General features: G+C 37.6%; 1 protein-coding gene across 3 annotated transcripts; it reads left to right on the forward strand.

Annotated features, from left to right (window-relative positions):
- The first annotated feature begins 2941 nt into the window (after window positions 1–2941).
- LOC125254611 lies at window positions 2942–12128 on the forward strand. 3 transcript variants are annotated; one of them, XM_048169297.1, is made up of 5 exons: window positions 2942–3621; window positions 6727–7810; window positions 7918–8073; window positions 8419–8511; window positions 10930–12128. In XM_048169297.1, exons 2-5 carry the CDS (start codon window positions 6752–6754, stop codon window positions 11221–11223), a joined length of 1602 nt encoding a protein of 533 aa, XP_048025254.1. In that variant the 5' UTR covers window positions 2942–3621; window positions 6727–6751; the 3' UTR covers window positions 11224–12128. The 3 variants fall into 3 exon arrangements, with proteins under 3 accessions (XP_048025254.1, XP_048025253.1, XP_048025255.1); XM_048169298.1 differs by lacking the exon at window positions 2942–3621 and adding an exon at window positions 6205–6345; XM_048169296.1 differs by lacking the exons at window positions 7918–8073; window positions 8419–8511; window positions 10930–12128 and adding an exon at window positions 3694–6345 and having other exon boundaries at window positions 2942–3608; window positions 6727–6861.
- Window positions 12129–16175: the final 4047 nt, after the last annotated feature.

The following is a 16175-nucleotide window of genomic DNA, read 5'->3' on the forward strand; positions in this document are numbered from 1 at the left end:
CGTTCCTTCGTTACTAGTTCTGAAGTGACGTTTTAGAGTTAGTAACGGAGGCTTGGTCCAACTGACAACCTGAGATTTGAATCCGTGGCGGAAGGAAGTAGTGCTGCACAAAAGAGGGTTTTAAAGACACTCCGTTGTTGTTCTTATTTATTTACACACTCGTGCCGTCGGACTGTTGTATAAACGCAATATGACCTGCGGCCTGAGGCCTCTGCCTACGGACGAATCACAGCGTGCTGATATACAGCCATATCGCACGGCTACTCGTGTGATACTGCTCATTTAACCATTGAAACTAAATCATAAAACAGTCTCTTTTTTTTACAGAATATGATATATTTACACAGATGTTGAGGTTTTGCTCAGTATATACTGATCACTATAAAGTTCATCTCCAACCCTAAACTGGGGTACGTGAGGTGACAAAAGGGGTGTCACTCCCCCTCGCTCTCTGCTGCGCTACAGCCCTCCCTCCACAGCTCTTCCCCATCACAACGGAGCCTGCCGTGAACGCGCAGGCTATAGTAAGCAAGCAGGGCCACCGATGACGGCGGATAAAGTTATGGCACATTCACTGGTACGGAGGAAACATCACCAATTTGATTTACATTGACTATGGCCTGCCTATACTTTGACTACAAACTTGGTCCTCAAAACATTACGTATTTTGCAATACATGTAATGTAACTATATGACGTTGCACTATTTCTATAAGTAATAAATAGCTAGTAAGATAATATAACGGTAACTAACGTTACAATATGCAAGTAATTATTCTATCGATATGTAATGCTAAATAAGGTTTGCTAGTACATTATTTCAGCAACATGACAAGCCAGTGAAGCTTTCAATAGATGCTTTGCACAGTGCATGACATTTTATCTGTATGTTATGCGGCTAGGAGTTTTGTTTGTCCGCCATGAGCAAAGCTGCGGCACATCGGTAATCTTGAATTTGAACGCCTGTACGCGCTCTGCATGAGAGTGGTGTGATCAGCGCACACAAGCATGATTGACACTGCTAAGACACTCCTCCTGGCTCTGATTGGTTGTTTCTTACCGGAGCGGTGTATTTCTGCAAATGGCAATAGGACCACTGGGTGGAGCCAGAGGAGCTTGATTTTTTCACAGATTATCTGTCTCATATTCTACTGTAAGGACATAATGACAGGTTTAACGAATATGTAAAAAATACATTTTTACAAAAGTTACCTACTGCAGCTTTAAGAAAAATAATGCAATTGCATTTAAATGCAATTAAAAATGACTTATTTGGTATCTTCAAAAGGCCACAACAGTATGCATCTAACTAAGGCGATATTTGAAGATTGTTTGGAGCGTGAGAGAACAAATATAAAAAGCATTGGGTGGATAGCAGAAGAAAAGGCACAAACAATGGATTTAGTAAATAGGAAATATAGTGATGCAGTTCCTATAGCTGTACTCCCTCCGTGGTTATTTAAAATGCCTGCAATAGATCTGTATTTACTAAAAGTGGAACAATCCAATAGTAGTACAATAAATGAAGTAAATCAAATATGGAACGGATTTACTATGATAATGTACAAATTTATACAGATGGTAAAGGATCCAGAATCCAATAAGACCGGTGTTACGAGATTTTCAGATTCTGAGATTTTTGGTTTCCGAAGGCAGAGCATACATTAATTATAAATGAGTTTCGCAGACATGCACGATTGCACGTCCAACTGAGAACATTAGTTCACATTGTATCTCAAGACATTAGTGGATTATTCCATTAAGATAACTATATGCTCAGCATCGTGGGTGACTTATGGCTAAACTACAGTTGTTTATTTCTAGGTAACAATTTATAATGTTTTCATTAGTATGCACGATTTGTGCAGTCGTCTGTAAGTGAATAACAGATACTTTGTGTAACAGCAGAGCAACCTTCAGCTATCGTCTACTATGAGTTCAGCTTGTACCTTGCGATGCAACAGCTGATAAGTCTATATACATTTCTTTATAACTTTCATGCTTATTTGATAAGCAACAAAAAAACTGCTTGTAAAGATCAGCTCTACAGCAAAATATAGATGGGCAAACAAGGAGGATGAGGAAGAAAAACAGGATGAAGAGGAAAACGAGGATGAAGAAGAAAAGTATTAGAAAAATAAATAACTAATAAATAACTAAAAAAATACCTGATGCATCCAATGGTCAATATTAATATTCATGCCTTTTTATTAATATTTATGTTAATCATTTATGGCTTATGATTTATCAGTTTTACTTTTGATTTCATATATTTATGTACTTCTACTTAATATATTAATCCTTATCATATTTTCAAGTATGTACATGTTATTGTACCTTTATGGTTATTTGATATTTTATATTTAAGAGTATGCTTGTTATGTTCAATTGTTCAAGTGTTCCGGTGTGACAGGTCACGCTGACACGTTTGTGGTTAGACATTGGTTTCTCAGAATTAGCCTAGTGCTCATTTGAATCTGATTAAAACATGTCTGCTGACATTTAATAGTGCAAGAAGTGCAAAATTTCCTAAGGGTTAAAACAACTATTTTTGACACTGGACCAGTGGACGACGTAACGGGTGAAATTAACCTTTTTCAGTTTAACAGAAACATCAGTTTGAGTGGGTTGGGAATCTCCCTGTATGCTTATGGTATAATATGGACTGAGTTGTTGATAATTCAGCTTTTTCTCTCCTTTGCTCTCCTGGGCTTCTGCTTCTTCTCTCTTATCTGCAAATGTCTTAATGTTTTAATTCTTTTTGATCTTCATCTATTAGATACAATACTCTAAATTTATTATTAACTATTGACTGCTCCTTTATGGTTGTTATTTTACCTTTTGGTTTTATTAAGTATTTTCATTATCGATTAAAGTTTGCGTGTCAGGCTAAATTTAATTGTAATGAATAAATAATTTTTTAGTATCCCACGAGTGTGTGTGAAAACACCAACTGTTGCTGCACCTAAGTTTTTTAAGGAATTGTGGGATCACGTACAACATTTTAGAATTGATTTTATATTATATTTGTTATTGTTAGAACATCAGTGCTTAATAAATGTTTTCATAATTTTGTAATATGTTCTATGAAACACATTACATCTATGAAGCTAATTATATGAAGTATGAATATTAATATATGTAATTGCAATGCCTTTATTTAAGTCAGTACACAGTCTGTTATTTCTGCATGACCGTCCCTTGTCAGACAGACAGACTGCCCAGATCAGAGGAGCACTGATAAACTACCATATTTCCCCAATTAATCACCGGTCTGCAAATAGCCGCCTGGTTCTTTTAAACGTCTGGGGTTATAATCCATTTTGCATATTAAACACCCACCCGAATAACCAAAGGGGGTGATTATTTGCATTATATTGAGGTAAACCCAAAATCATCTGTACAAAATCTAACCCAGGTGCATGTCTGATAATTTGTTTTGTGTAATTTTTGTTTTTATTTCTGTTGTAGGCAGTCTGTGTATGTGGACACTCACTATTTGCCCTCTCTTCAGTTCCTCTTGTCTGTCCTCCACAAGCAGAGACTCACTGATAGACCACTGTTACCAGTTCTAGTGTTGACACATCCACCCACATCCCCACCACAAGTGTATCCTTTACAGGTATGCAAGTTTTCCAAATAAAATAAATCACATTGTCCTTAAAGGTATAGTTACCTTAACTAAAGTCCTCAGTTATGGGAAAATGAACTGGAAATGTAAGTTGTGCAAATTCACAACATCAAAAAGATTGGACCTGCTGAAACACAGCAGACTAATACATGAGCATTTAGGTCGAGTCCACTCCATACCCTGCCTCTATGCAGATTGTCCTTGCACAGTCAAGACATGGGGTGCATTAAGGACACATTTGTCAAGGCATCATTCTCAGTCAACCCAGCCAGGAAACATTTTGTTTACATGCATTGTCTGTAATTCATGCTCTTTTGACAATGAGAGGCATTTTTTTGAACATCTTGGTGGCCATCTAAAAAAATTTGAAACTGTGACATGTGTTTTTGAGGGTTGTGATTACAAGACCAACAAATATACAACATTCCACAGCCACAAGAGTAGAAAACACAACCCACATTTGTTGGAAGATTTCAAGACTAATGTTCTTTATCAACACCAAAACAACCCGGATGAAGAAAGTGATTTTGTTGAGGATGAAAACGACTGTGGCTTAGTCCTTGAGGAGGATGAGGACTTGAACAAAATTATTACTAAAAGAGTGGGGTTGCTCCTCCTGAAAATGGAGAACATTTTTAATGTCTCAAATTCATGCATTAATGAACTAGTAGAGGAATTTCATTTCCTTACAGCGTCTGCATCTGGCCCCGTCATTAAAGAGATCATTCTGAGTACTTTGAGAAAACATGGCTGTACATTTGAAGACTCAGTGATATCAGAACTGGTCAAAGACCTTTGCCAGCTAAGCCCTGTCTGTGCTGCTTTACGAGTGGATGGGCCTTTCAGCAGTAAGTTCAGGAGAGAGCAATTTAGTAAGGAGCATCTCTCATCGATTGAACCAGTTGAGTACATACTTGATAGTACAGAGAAAAAATCATTTCAGTATATACCAATCCTCCCATTATTATCTCAACTTGTGAACAACAGCCACATTCAAAACACAATATTACAAAACAAAAAGACATCTGATGCCTCTTCTGGATACAAATCGTTTAATGATGGATCTTTACTAAGAGAAAACAGCTTTTTATGTGAGGATGAACTTAAACTCCCACTCATATTATATATAGATGACTTTGAGATATGCAACCCTCTGGGAACATCCCGCAAGAAGCATAAAGTCACAGCAGTGTACTGGGTGTTCGCAGACATACATGCCACATTGAGATCTACACTGACTTCCATTTACTTAACCATTTTGTGCAAGGCAAATGATGTCAACCAGTATGGCTATGCAAAGGTTTTGGACCCACTGCTCAGAGATTTGAAGTCCTTTGAAGATGAAGGTATTTTTGTTTCAAGTCTGGGCAAAGTGGTCAAGGGCACTGTACTTGCTGTAGTCGCTGACAATCTTGGTGCTCACTCAATAGGTGGCTTTGTTGAAAGCTTTTCAGCTTCACATTTCTGTCGCTTTTGCATTGGAGAACGGTCACAGATCCAGGAGCATGAAGTAGGAGAAGGACTGTTTCCTCCACGGACTAAGTCCAACTATGCCATGCATGTCAAAGCAGCACTGTCTGATCCAGCAGAAGGTCACCACTGCGGAGTTAAAAGACAGTGTCCCATCTCAGACAGACTCAGTAAATTTCATGCTATATCAGGTTATCCCCCTGATGCTTTGCATGATTTGCTCGAAGGAATTGTACCTGTGGAAATATCACTCTGTCTTGATGTGTTAATCAGAAAGAAATACATCTCTCTTCAGGAGCTCAACCATTCCATACGTTGCTTTCCTTACAAATGGAGTGACAAAAGAAACTGTCCACAACCCATTGCCCCGCATTTCAACTTACGAAAAAGCGTAGGAGGTAACGCACACGAAAACTGGTGTTTGTTGAGAATGATGCCACTCATGATTGGTGACAAAGTCCCAGAAGATGAGCCTGCTTGGGAGGTTTTGATGAACCTTAAAGATGTTGTGGAGCTTGTCATGGCTCCTCTCCACACAGATGAGACAATAGGATACATGCAAAGTAAGATCTCAGAACACCGTTACAGATATTTTGAAGTGTTCCCAGAGGAGAAAGTTCGACCAAAACACCACTTTCTCGAGCATTATCCATGGCTTACAACTGTTTACGGGCCACTGGTACATTTCTGGACTATGCGGTTTGAAGCCAAACATCGATTCTTTAAAAGGATTGTGAGGCAGACTGGGTGTTTTAGAAACATTCTCATGACAATGGCAAGAAAACACCAATCAATGATTGCGTATCATACCAACAATTGCAACAACCAAAGGCCAGCACTGTCAGTGTCCCAGAGGACTCTTGTGGCAGTTGATGTTCTTAAAGATGGCATTAAGGAGTCCTTCGCAAGGAAGTTCCCTGGGGAAGAGTTTGTGAACATGACAAATAAAGCAACCATTTTAGGCACAGACTATAATATTGGCATGGTGCTGCCGTTTGGCTCAACAGGAGGCCTACCTGACTTTGGAGAAATCCAGCAAATAATCATTGTGCGTGAAACTCCTGTCTTTGTTCTGAAATTGCTTAGTGGTTGGTATTGTGAACACCTGAGGAGTTTCAAAGTAGAGCCAACAGGAGAGACAGAAATCCTTAAACATTCTGAATTAAAAGAAACATACCCCTTGGCTGCATACAATGCAGCAGATGGCCGTATGGTGACCCTTAAACACTTCATTTGCACATAAGAGTAAGTGTAATGGGTTGATTTTATTTATGTTGTCATATCAAATATGTGTGCACTTTTCAAGTAGATATTGAAACAATTACTTAACAGCTGTATGGCCAGGAATCCTGTCTTATTTATTTATTGTAATGTTTATTTAACGGGGATGATTGCCACAGAAAATGGGAAAATGTGATGCATACTTACTCTCCTTTTTTCTCCTCCTTTCCTCATCTACCTCTTCTTAAAATAATAATGATAATCAAAGATTATTTATTGAAATTTCCACTGAACTAAATATCTGTTTATTGCTTTGGCAGAAGAATATTGAAGCAAACCTATGCAAGTAAGCTCATCAACTATTAATAACCTGTCTCAATTTCGTTTCTTTCTCTGTCTCTACAGCTGAGGAAACACACACCAAACAACAATGGCGGTCCATTTAAGAGTCGTTTTAGAAGAACACAACATTCAAAAGCTGAAACTTCCAACAGGAATTCCAAATACAGTGGAAGATCTTGTTTCCATAGTTACTGAAACTTTTCAATTGCATGGGGAAATTGGACTACTATACCAAGACAAACACTTTGACAATGAGTTTTTCAGTGTCACCTCAACTGCTGACTTGTATGACAAGGCCACTGTTAAAGTGATCCTAAAAGAGCCGACGATAACCCTTGACCTACACCCAGTACTTGAATCATCTACATTGAGTTCAGTGAGCACCTATCCTGCAAGTACTACTGAAACGGACATCTGCCCTGCAGATCATGATGCATCCTCAGAGGTGTCAAACTACGCATCGTCAAGTTCCAGTGACACCATTATTCTCCCTGATTCATGTCGCTCTGCTGCATGGCCAGTGCCATTCCAAGTACCGGAGTTTTCCCGAGACCTAGAACTCATCCTCGCAGAGGCAAACAACTCATATGATGCCACTGGAAGACACTTCATGGATGCCAGTGTTAAATCAGCAATAATGCAAGAGCTTGCAAAAGTAATTTTTTCTTACACTGCTTACCCAACCAATCAGCAAATCCTCTCAGTGGCTGAAGCCTTGGTTTCTAAGTTTCCGTGTCTTAGGGAGCCGGGATCATTTGCAGGCTTATATGGCTGGCAGCAGCGCATAAAAAACAAGATGCACAATTACCGTGCCAAGCTAAGATCTCGAAAATATTCTTACCCGGAAATTGAAATCAACACCTTAAAAAGGAAGCATCCGGGTGATGCAGTGCCTTCGAAAAATGTAAAAAAGCCCAAAAAAGCAGAGGTTAATTACCTCCCTCCGCACCCTACTGGTGAAAGCCAAGAGACTCTGGAGAAAGAGAGGCTTGAATTAATTTTTGAAATTACAAAGAAAAACAATGCAAAGATAATTGCAGATAAAATGAATAAAACCTTCTCTAGCCGAAGAGTTGAAGTGGTCAGCCTCAGCCCCTCTGTGGGTGTGTTTAAAGAAAGGTGGCCAGCATTATTCACTGAGGCTCAGGTGAGAATGTCTTGTAATTTTTTCTTCCCACTAGGATACATTCATGTGATTACTATGAGAGCTGGTCTTTAATTTAAAATGTAATTTTTGGTCCTTTTACTTCCTAGATCAAGGAGGAGTTTAGACGCATCACAACAGTTTCCTTGGAGGAGACATTCATGAGGAAGCTCGATGAGTACACACCAGGTCTTTTGCGGCTAATGCGTGCCAAAGGAGGAGCAGCTGGTTGCAAGATGCGTCCTCTGCTGGACACTTTAAATGACGTATGTTATTTTATTTTTTCACAAATATGTAATTATTGATATGAGTGAATTAAAAGTAAAGTAATTTGTAAACAGTTGCTTTGTTGTGCGCAAAGTTGAGCTCCTTACCAACTTAAACCTTTTAACATCAATGTGTGAATTCGGTCTTATCCATCCATTTTCTTTACTGCTTTGTCCGTTCGGGTCACAAGATTTTTGAGCCAACCCAGCATTTATCAGGCGAAGGGGCAGGGTTCACTCTGGACAGGTCGCCAGTCTGTTGCAGGGCCAGAATTCGGTCTTAGTATATGTAAATCACTCCCCACACCGCTAACAGTCTTATCATTAAATTGTATCTCCCTACAGACACAGAACATTGATAAAAAAAGAGATGCTGTTGTCTGCTGCCTCATTAACTACCTCGGTGAAAGACAAGAAGATCTTTTCCATGACTGCCAGGTATGTCATATTGATAACAGATTTTTGATTAACTCAAGGGATCCTCCTCTCCTCTCTCTCTCCTCTCCTCTCCTCTCCTCTCCTCTCCTCTCCTCTCCTCTCCTCTCCTCTCCTCTCCTCCCACATAGGGCTGGGCGATATGTCGCATGAGATTGTCATGCGCATTTCGTCAGTAAAGCCGGTTCCCTGATTACCGCTAAATCGCCATCACCTGCTTTCAAATGGAGCGGCATTTAATAGACAGAGCCGTAGATCACTGACAAGCTACGCAATATCGCGTTCATTATCGCAGATGAATCGCCTTCGATAATGAACCCGATTTTGCGTGGCTTGTCAGTGATCTACGGCTCTGTCTATTAAATGCCGCTCCATTTGAAAGCAGGTGATGGCGATTTAGCGGTAACCAGGGTACCGGCTTTACTGACGAAATGCGCGTGACAGTCTCATGCGATATATCGCCCAGCCCTACTCCCACATGGAAAAAACCTATATAAACATATATGTTTCAATATAGGTTTTGATATAGGTTTTTAATATATATGACATATATAAAATTGGCCGTTTTCCTATATTATATGTACATATATGTACATATATGTGTATATATATGTGTATATATACAGTACAGTCCAAAAGTTTGGAACCACTAAGATTTTTAATGTTTTTAAAAGAAGTTTCGTCTGCTCACCAAGGCTACATTTATTTAATTAAAAATACAGTAAAAAACAGTAATATTGTGAAATATTATTACAATTTAAAATAACTGTTTTCTATTTGAATATATTTCACAAATTAATTTATTCCTGTGATGCAAAGCTGAATTTTCAGCATCATTACTCCAGTCTTCAGTGTCACATGATCCTTCCGAAATCATTCTAATATGCTGATCTGCTGCTCAAGAAACATTTAATGTGTACAATTGTACAAAATATTTGTGTACAGTATTTTTTTTCAGGATTATTTGATGAATAGAAAGTTCAAAAGAACAGTGTTTATCTGAAATCTAATCTTTTGTAACATTATAAATGTCTTTACTGCCACTTTTGATTGATTTAATGCATCCTTGCTGAATAAAAGTATTCATTTCTTTAATTTCTTTAAAAAATAATAAAAATAAAAATTCAAAAATTCCCCAAACTTTTGAAAGGTAGTGTATAATGCTACAGAAGCTTTGCATTTCAGATAAATGCTGTTCTTTTGAACTTTCTATTCATCAAGGAATCCTGAAAAAAAAAGTACACAACTGTTTTCAACATTGAAAATAATCATAAATGTTTATTGAGCAGCAAATTAGCATATTAGAATGATTTCTGAAGGATCATGTGACACTGAAGACTGGAGTAACGATGCTGAAAATTCAGCTTTGTCATCACAGGAATAAATTACTTTGTCAAATATATTTAAATAGTACACAGTTATTTTAAATTGTAATAATATTTCACAATATTACTGTTTTTTACTGTATTTTTAATTAAATAAATGTAGCCTTGGTGAGCAGACGAAACTTCTTTTAAAAACATTAAAAATCTTAGTGGTTCCAAACTTTTGGACTGTACTGTATGTGTACATATATATGTGTTGTCACAGATCCCTTGTCTCCAGAACTCCAATTCCCATGATCCTCCTGTTCTCCACACCTGCACTCACTTCCCTCGTCATCTCCCCATCATCACATATCATCATCACCTGGACTTCCTTGTTAGCACTCCCTATATATATATGGACTCACTCCCTTCACTCCTTGTCTGTTCTAAATGTTACATTGTATGTGTTGGTTGTTGTTATGCTCCTTCGTTTCATTAAAGTACCCATCTTGTGGATTTCCGTGACTGCCTCGTCTTTGCAAACACCACCCGTAACGTGTGTACATATGTACATATAATATAGGAAAACGGCCAATTTTATGTCACATATATTAAAAACCTATATTGAAACATATGTTTATATAGGTTTTTTCCATGTGGGACCAATTTCACGTGTTTGCACATACATAAATTCTTGCATAATTTTTTTTCGTTAATTCTTAGTTTTTGCCTTGATAATAGAAAATATGAGCTAAGGCATCATGTATGACAGTCAAAAATTAGATATGAGCTACAAAATGACCAGATCCTGCCATTAGCTATATAGAAGACATATACTGCATATATGCGGCATATATGCAGTATATATGCAGCATATATATTATCATATATGTGCATATATGCTGCATATATGTGCATATATCCACATATAGGTTCTTTCCATGTGGGCTCTCCTCTCCTTTCCTCTCCTCTCCTCTCCTCTCGTATCCACCTTCTCCTTTTGCCTTCCACTCCCCCTCTGCTCTCCTTTTAGATAAACTGAAATATATTGAAACAGCATCTTAAATAAAATAAAAATGTGTATGCTTTTTGTTTGTTTCTTTTTAACATGTAGGAATGTGAGGACTACACAGACAAAACGATGAAGGTGATTGTTAAGCACAATGTCATGGCTGAGGAGGATCCATCAGATTTGTCTATTGTGATCGAGGGAAACCAAGTGATGGAAGGATGTGGAAGCCGAACAAAGGCATGCATACTGCTGATGGGACTCATTTATGCAATCAACATCGAATATCCAAAGGAGCTGAAGAACACGTTTGAAGCTTTTCAAAAACTTTTTTTGGAAATTGACGGGGCAAAACTACTGAAAAAGGTCCACAGCCTCAAAAATAAGCTCATGCAGTAGACACACATTTCCCCTGTTGTTCGAAGAGGATCTTTTGTCTGGACATACTTTTAATGGAGTTGTAATGGAGTGTAGTTTTATATTTTTCTTCTTTTCCTTTATTTGCTCCACACACAGACACAGATCCATCCACTCTCTCTCAGCCCACTCCATTGCTCTGTGATTTCCCCCAGATTGACAGAAAAGGAATACCAATAGAAAGTGGCCTGAAGAATTTTGATCTCTCCTTCTACCCTCTTTCCCTCCCCATTTGTTTGTTTCTTTTATTCTCATCCTATCTTTTGAGAGTGAGAGCAAGCTCAAAAACTAAAGAAATATCTTTATCCAGATATTTGATACTGTACATGCACAGAAACAACCATGTGGAGTTTGTGTGTGTGCTTTTGATTTTTAAAATAGAATAAGTGGCATGTGTTGTTTGCAGTAGCCAATTATCCAGAAACAACATTTGAAACTGTTCTTAGTGAGTTATAAAAAGTCAATTCGTTCATTGTTGTGTGAAGCTGTTGTACTTTATCTAGCACTTTATTCTGTGTTTTTTGATAATTTGGTGCATCATTGCTGCATATAAACAAGGCTGTTCGGTTATTTGTTATATGAATACCTGGACCACAGATTTGGTCAGTCACTGTTGTGTAAATCTGAAGAGACACAAAGAGTTTAGTCTAAGAATTTAGATACAACAAAATCTTAATGTGATTGGACATCCAGCACTGCTCTGATCTCCTCACTTCTCCTTTCATTTTCTCTTCTCCCTTCTCTCCTCACTTCTCTTTTCCGCTCTGATCTGGATGTCCTAAAACAGGGATATGTTTTATTATCCAACATTATTGAAACAACATTTGATAGATCAGTGAGTTATAAAACAGGTTCATTACTTGACATGTTTGTTAAAGCTGTTGTGCTGCACTATATTTTGAGTGTTTCATAGGATTTTTTGGATTAAAAACATTGATCTGATGAACCATCTGAATGTCTTTATTGTGGGGGGTAAATTTTACCTTCTCTGAATAAGTAATTGTTATTAACTGATATTAATTAACTTTGATTTGAAGAGATAATTTTTACCTAATTTTAATGAGTAAGTAGCTGTTGAATATATACATAAATGTGAGGTATTGTTACCCAATTTATGCAAGCATTTAATAGCTTTTTACTTCAGATAGTTTATACTCAATATATGGGATTAAATCTACCCCACCAAAGTCGATGCAAATTGTTACCTCACATTTATTGGGTAAATTCTATAGATTAGTTTTTACAGTGTATGGGGGATAAAAAAATTAAAATAAAAAAATAAAAAAATCTTTGATTTAATCAAAAATATCTTAATTTTTGTTCTGAAGATGAATGGAGGTCTTACGGGTGTGGAATTACATGAAGGTGAGTAATTAATGACAGAAATGTCATTTTTGGGTGAACTAACCCTTTAAAGCAAAATGCCTGAGATTATTCTGAAATTCATGTTAATTTTACAATTCTGTAATGTTTCAACGATTACCTTTGCAATTCTCTGATTAAAGCGACATCAGACTATTGAATTAACCACCGCAGATGAATGTGGAAGGGCAACATATTCTCATAGCAATCATAAATATTTTAAGTTTTGGCGAATTTGTGACTTAAGCCCGGGATACACTGCACGATTTTTGGCTATCCCAGACAAAAGATTGCCATCGTGAAACAATCGTGGCGATTTCTGTGATTGTGGCTCTTAATCGGTGGTCCTATGTTGTACAGTGAGAGAGGTTCAAAAACAGCCATTTTCCTGGTCTTGCGACCAAAGATAGCCTACGATAATTTTCTGATAGTGTCAGAAATTCAGCATGATCAACGCATAGTGTGTTTGCTGCTACGACCTACATCTACTGACCAGCCAATAAAAACGTGACATGAAATCATGCAACATGGCGCTAAAACTTAAAACTGTTTACCTCAAGCTCTTTTTTTCTTCTTCTTCCGTCGCTTTCTTTTTTTCAGCACACATAAAAACTACAACTGCCAAAGTGTGATTCAACATGGTCTTTTTGTTAACCACTAGCGCATGCTGATGACGTTTTATTCTTCTATAGAAACTTGCATCGTAGCCTACAAGTCAATAGGTATCATCCCGGAATTAATATGCATGAATTCTCATTTGCACACTTTTGTACGATCTGCTTACACCCCAGTTACGGTCATGTTTAGGGGTGGGAATAAGTGTGGACCTTCATGCTTACTTTTTTCTAATAATCATGTGAGAATCATGTGCATCCTTCAAATTCATACAAAATCGGCACCTCAAAACATAGTGACATTGTCCTGTGAGATCAGGATGGGAAGGGAAGTGATGTGGTTAAAAGGCTCTGTCAGATAGTCCTCACCACCTCAGAGACCACTACATGCAGCAGCGTCGCAGTCAATTGCAGAGCAGTGTACCTCAGATGGCTTGCCCTGAGTGGGTAATGGAGATAAATTAACATCTGTCTCTCCCTGGAAGGACCTCTGCTCATTCAAACAGAAAGAACTTACAATTTTCTCCTTTCGGTTCCCTTTCATAGCAGAGCAGTGTAATCCGCAACATCATCACAAGCCATCTGTAAGGCACAGATGTCAGTTCTTTTTTTTTGACAATTCAGAGGTGAGGAGCCACACGGTTTTCATATCACAGGAGGGAACGGAGGGGCTTGCTTCTCGCACCGTCGGCAGACTGTATCCAAACATGCCTGGTGGCAGAACGTGATCATAATATGAAACATGAGTTCCAGTAAAAAGCAAAGAAAACTATATTTATATCACACTTTGTAATTTACAAGATTTCAAATAAGGTCAGATTTTACAGTGTAAGATCTTTCGGTGTTAAAAGATTGAGACATGAAACAGAGATAAGTTTAATTAGAAATGGTGTATTTACAATGTTCACATGAGTAGTCGCTAGAGCATCTCTTGAGATCCGAGGAGTGAGGTTTACTCGCACAGTGACTACTAGCTGGCCTCCGTTACACTCACCCCCTAAACGTCACTCCCATCCGGGTCATGGCACCAATGTAGCCACTCCAGGTCGCACCTGCCCACTCCAAGTGGGACGCGAACCCTGGTCAGGGCCCGTCCGCATGGGAGTTGGATGCTCTAACAAGGAGGCTAAAGGCTGCAACTTCTAGCGTCAGTCGCTAGAGCATCTCTTGAGATCCGAGGAGTGAGGTTTACTCGCACAGCGACTACTAGCTGGCCTCCGTTACACAGCTTTGAAAACTTTACGAAACTTTTGTTTCAAATCAGTGGTTTGGAGCGCGTTTCAAACTGCCAAAATCACGTGATTTCAGTAAACGAGGCTTTGTTGTGTCATAACTGTTTCAAAACGTTTTGAAATTTCAATGGTTCACAAATGTGTTATACTAAAATGTCTACAAATGTATAAAACTGATTATAGATATTAAATTAGAGACCCATAGACATTTGTTCAATGGTTCGCCGCTGTGGGACGAGATTGTCACAGAGATTGCCCCACAGCGGCGAACCATTGAACAAGTGTCTGTGGGTTTTACCTGATCTCTGATCAGTTTTATACATTTGTAGACTTTTTAGTATAACAACCTGTGATTTGATGCAAAGTGATGGTATACATAAGGAAGTTGTCATTTAGCAAACACTTGTATCCAAAGTGTTTGCTATATGTGTTTATATATATATATATATATATATATATATATATATATATATATATATATATATATATATATATATATATATATGAAATCCATTGTATTTTTTCCCAAATGGTTAAATAAAATTTTAGTAATCAAAATAGGACACTACAGCATGCTGCTCTTTAAATAAGTAAGATTCATAGAAATGAATTCACAATATTATATTTATAAGCACTAATTTATTTTAGATGGACTGGGAAAATAAAGAGATAGTGGAACCAAATTTCAGATATAGATATTAGATTAGAGACCCATAGACACTTGTTCAATGGTTCGCCGCTGTGGGACGAGATTGTCACAGAGATTGCCCCACAGCGGCGAACCATTGAACAAGTGTCTGTGGGTTTTACCTGATCTCTGATACATTTGTAGACTTTTTAGTATAACACATTAGTATAATTAAAAGGAATAATAGTACGCTTTGAAACTGAATCATTTTGCGAATCAATTGGTTCAAGTGATTCGAAGCTTTGAAAAGCTTTGTTTCTCCCATCACTATGAAAAGGAAAGTCCATAGGTTGGAAACTCCACAATCCAGAAAGTTCTATTTAGTGACTTTTAGTGATTGTCTGTTTGTTTGCCATGCTGCTCTCTTTATACAGATGTAGTTCCTGCTTCCTGTCATGTGACTGGTCGCATGACAGGGCATCCATTCATTTCTTGAAGACATATACACAATTAAAATGGTAAGAGGAATAAAATGGACTCATTTTAAAACCAGTTAAACCTGTAAACCAGTTAAAACTCTAGTATACAAAAAATCATTGTGATAAATGGAGCATGTCAATTTAATTAACAGTGTCACAACTTGTTGTCAAAATGACATGCTTTGTTGATGTAAATTGACCCTGTGTCCTTTTTAAAGAATATAAAACACACATTAATAAAGGATAATGTTCGGTCAGCTGGTTATCACTAAATTACCCTTGCATCAATCTGAAGGGATTTATTTTGTGATAATGACCAGCTGATAAACTTGGAAATATGTTACAATAGGGGGAAAAAAAGAAAACGTATGTTCATGCACGTTTTAAGACAGCTTAAAGGAAAAGTTCACCCAAAAAAGTCAATTATTTACTGACGCTACTATCATTTCAACTTTATTATTCTCATTCTTTCTGAGAAAAGCATGTTGAAGCTGCTTTTTTTGGTTGCTTGTAACATACAGTAGCATATTTTGACTAGTGTTCAGTCTGAACTTCTATTTTATGGAAAAAGAGCAGCATGATGATTCTTCAAAAATTCTTTTTTTTTTTTTTTTTTTTT

Source organism: Megalobrama amblycephala, linkage group LG19, assembly GCF_018812025.1.
Source record: "Megalobrama amblycephala isolate DHTTF-2021 linkage group LG19, ASM1881202v1, whole genome shotgun sequence".
Classification (NCBI taxonomy): Eukaryota; Metazoa; Chordata; class Actinopteri; order Cypriniformes; family Xenocyprididae; genus Megalobrama; species Megalobrama amblycephala.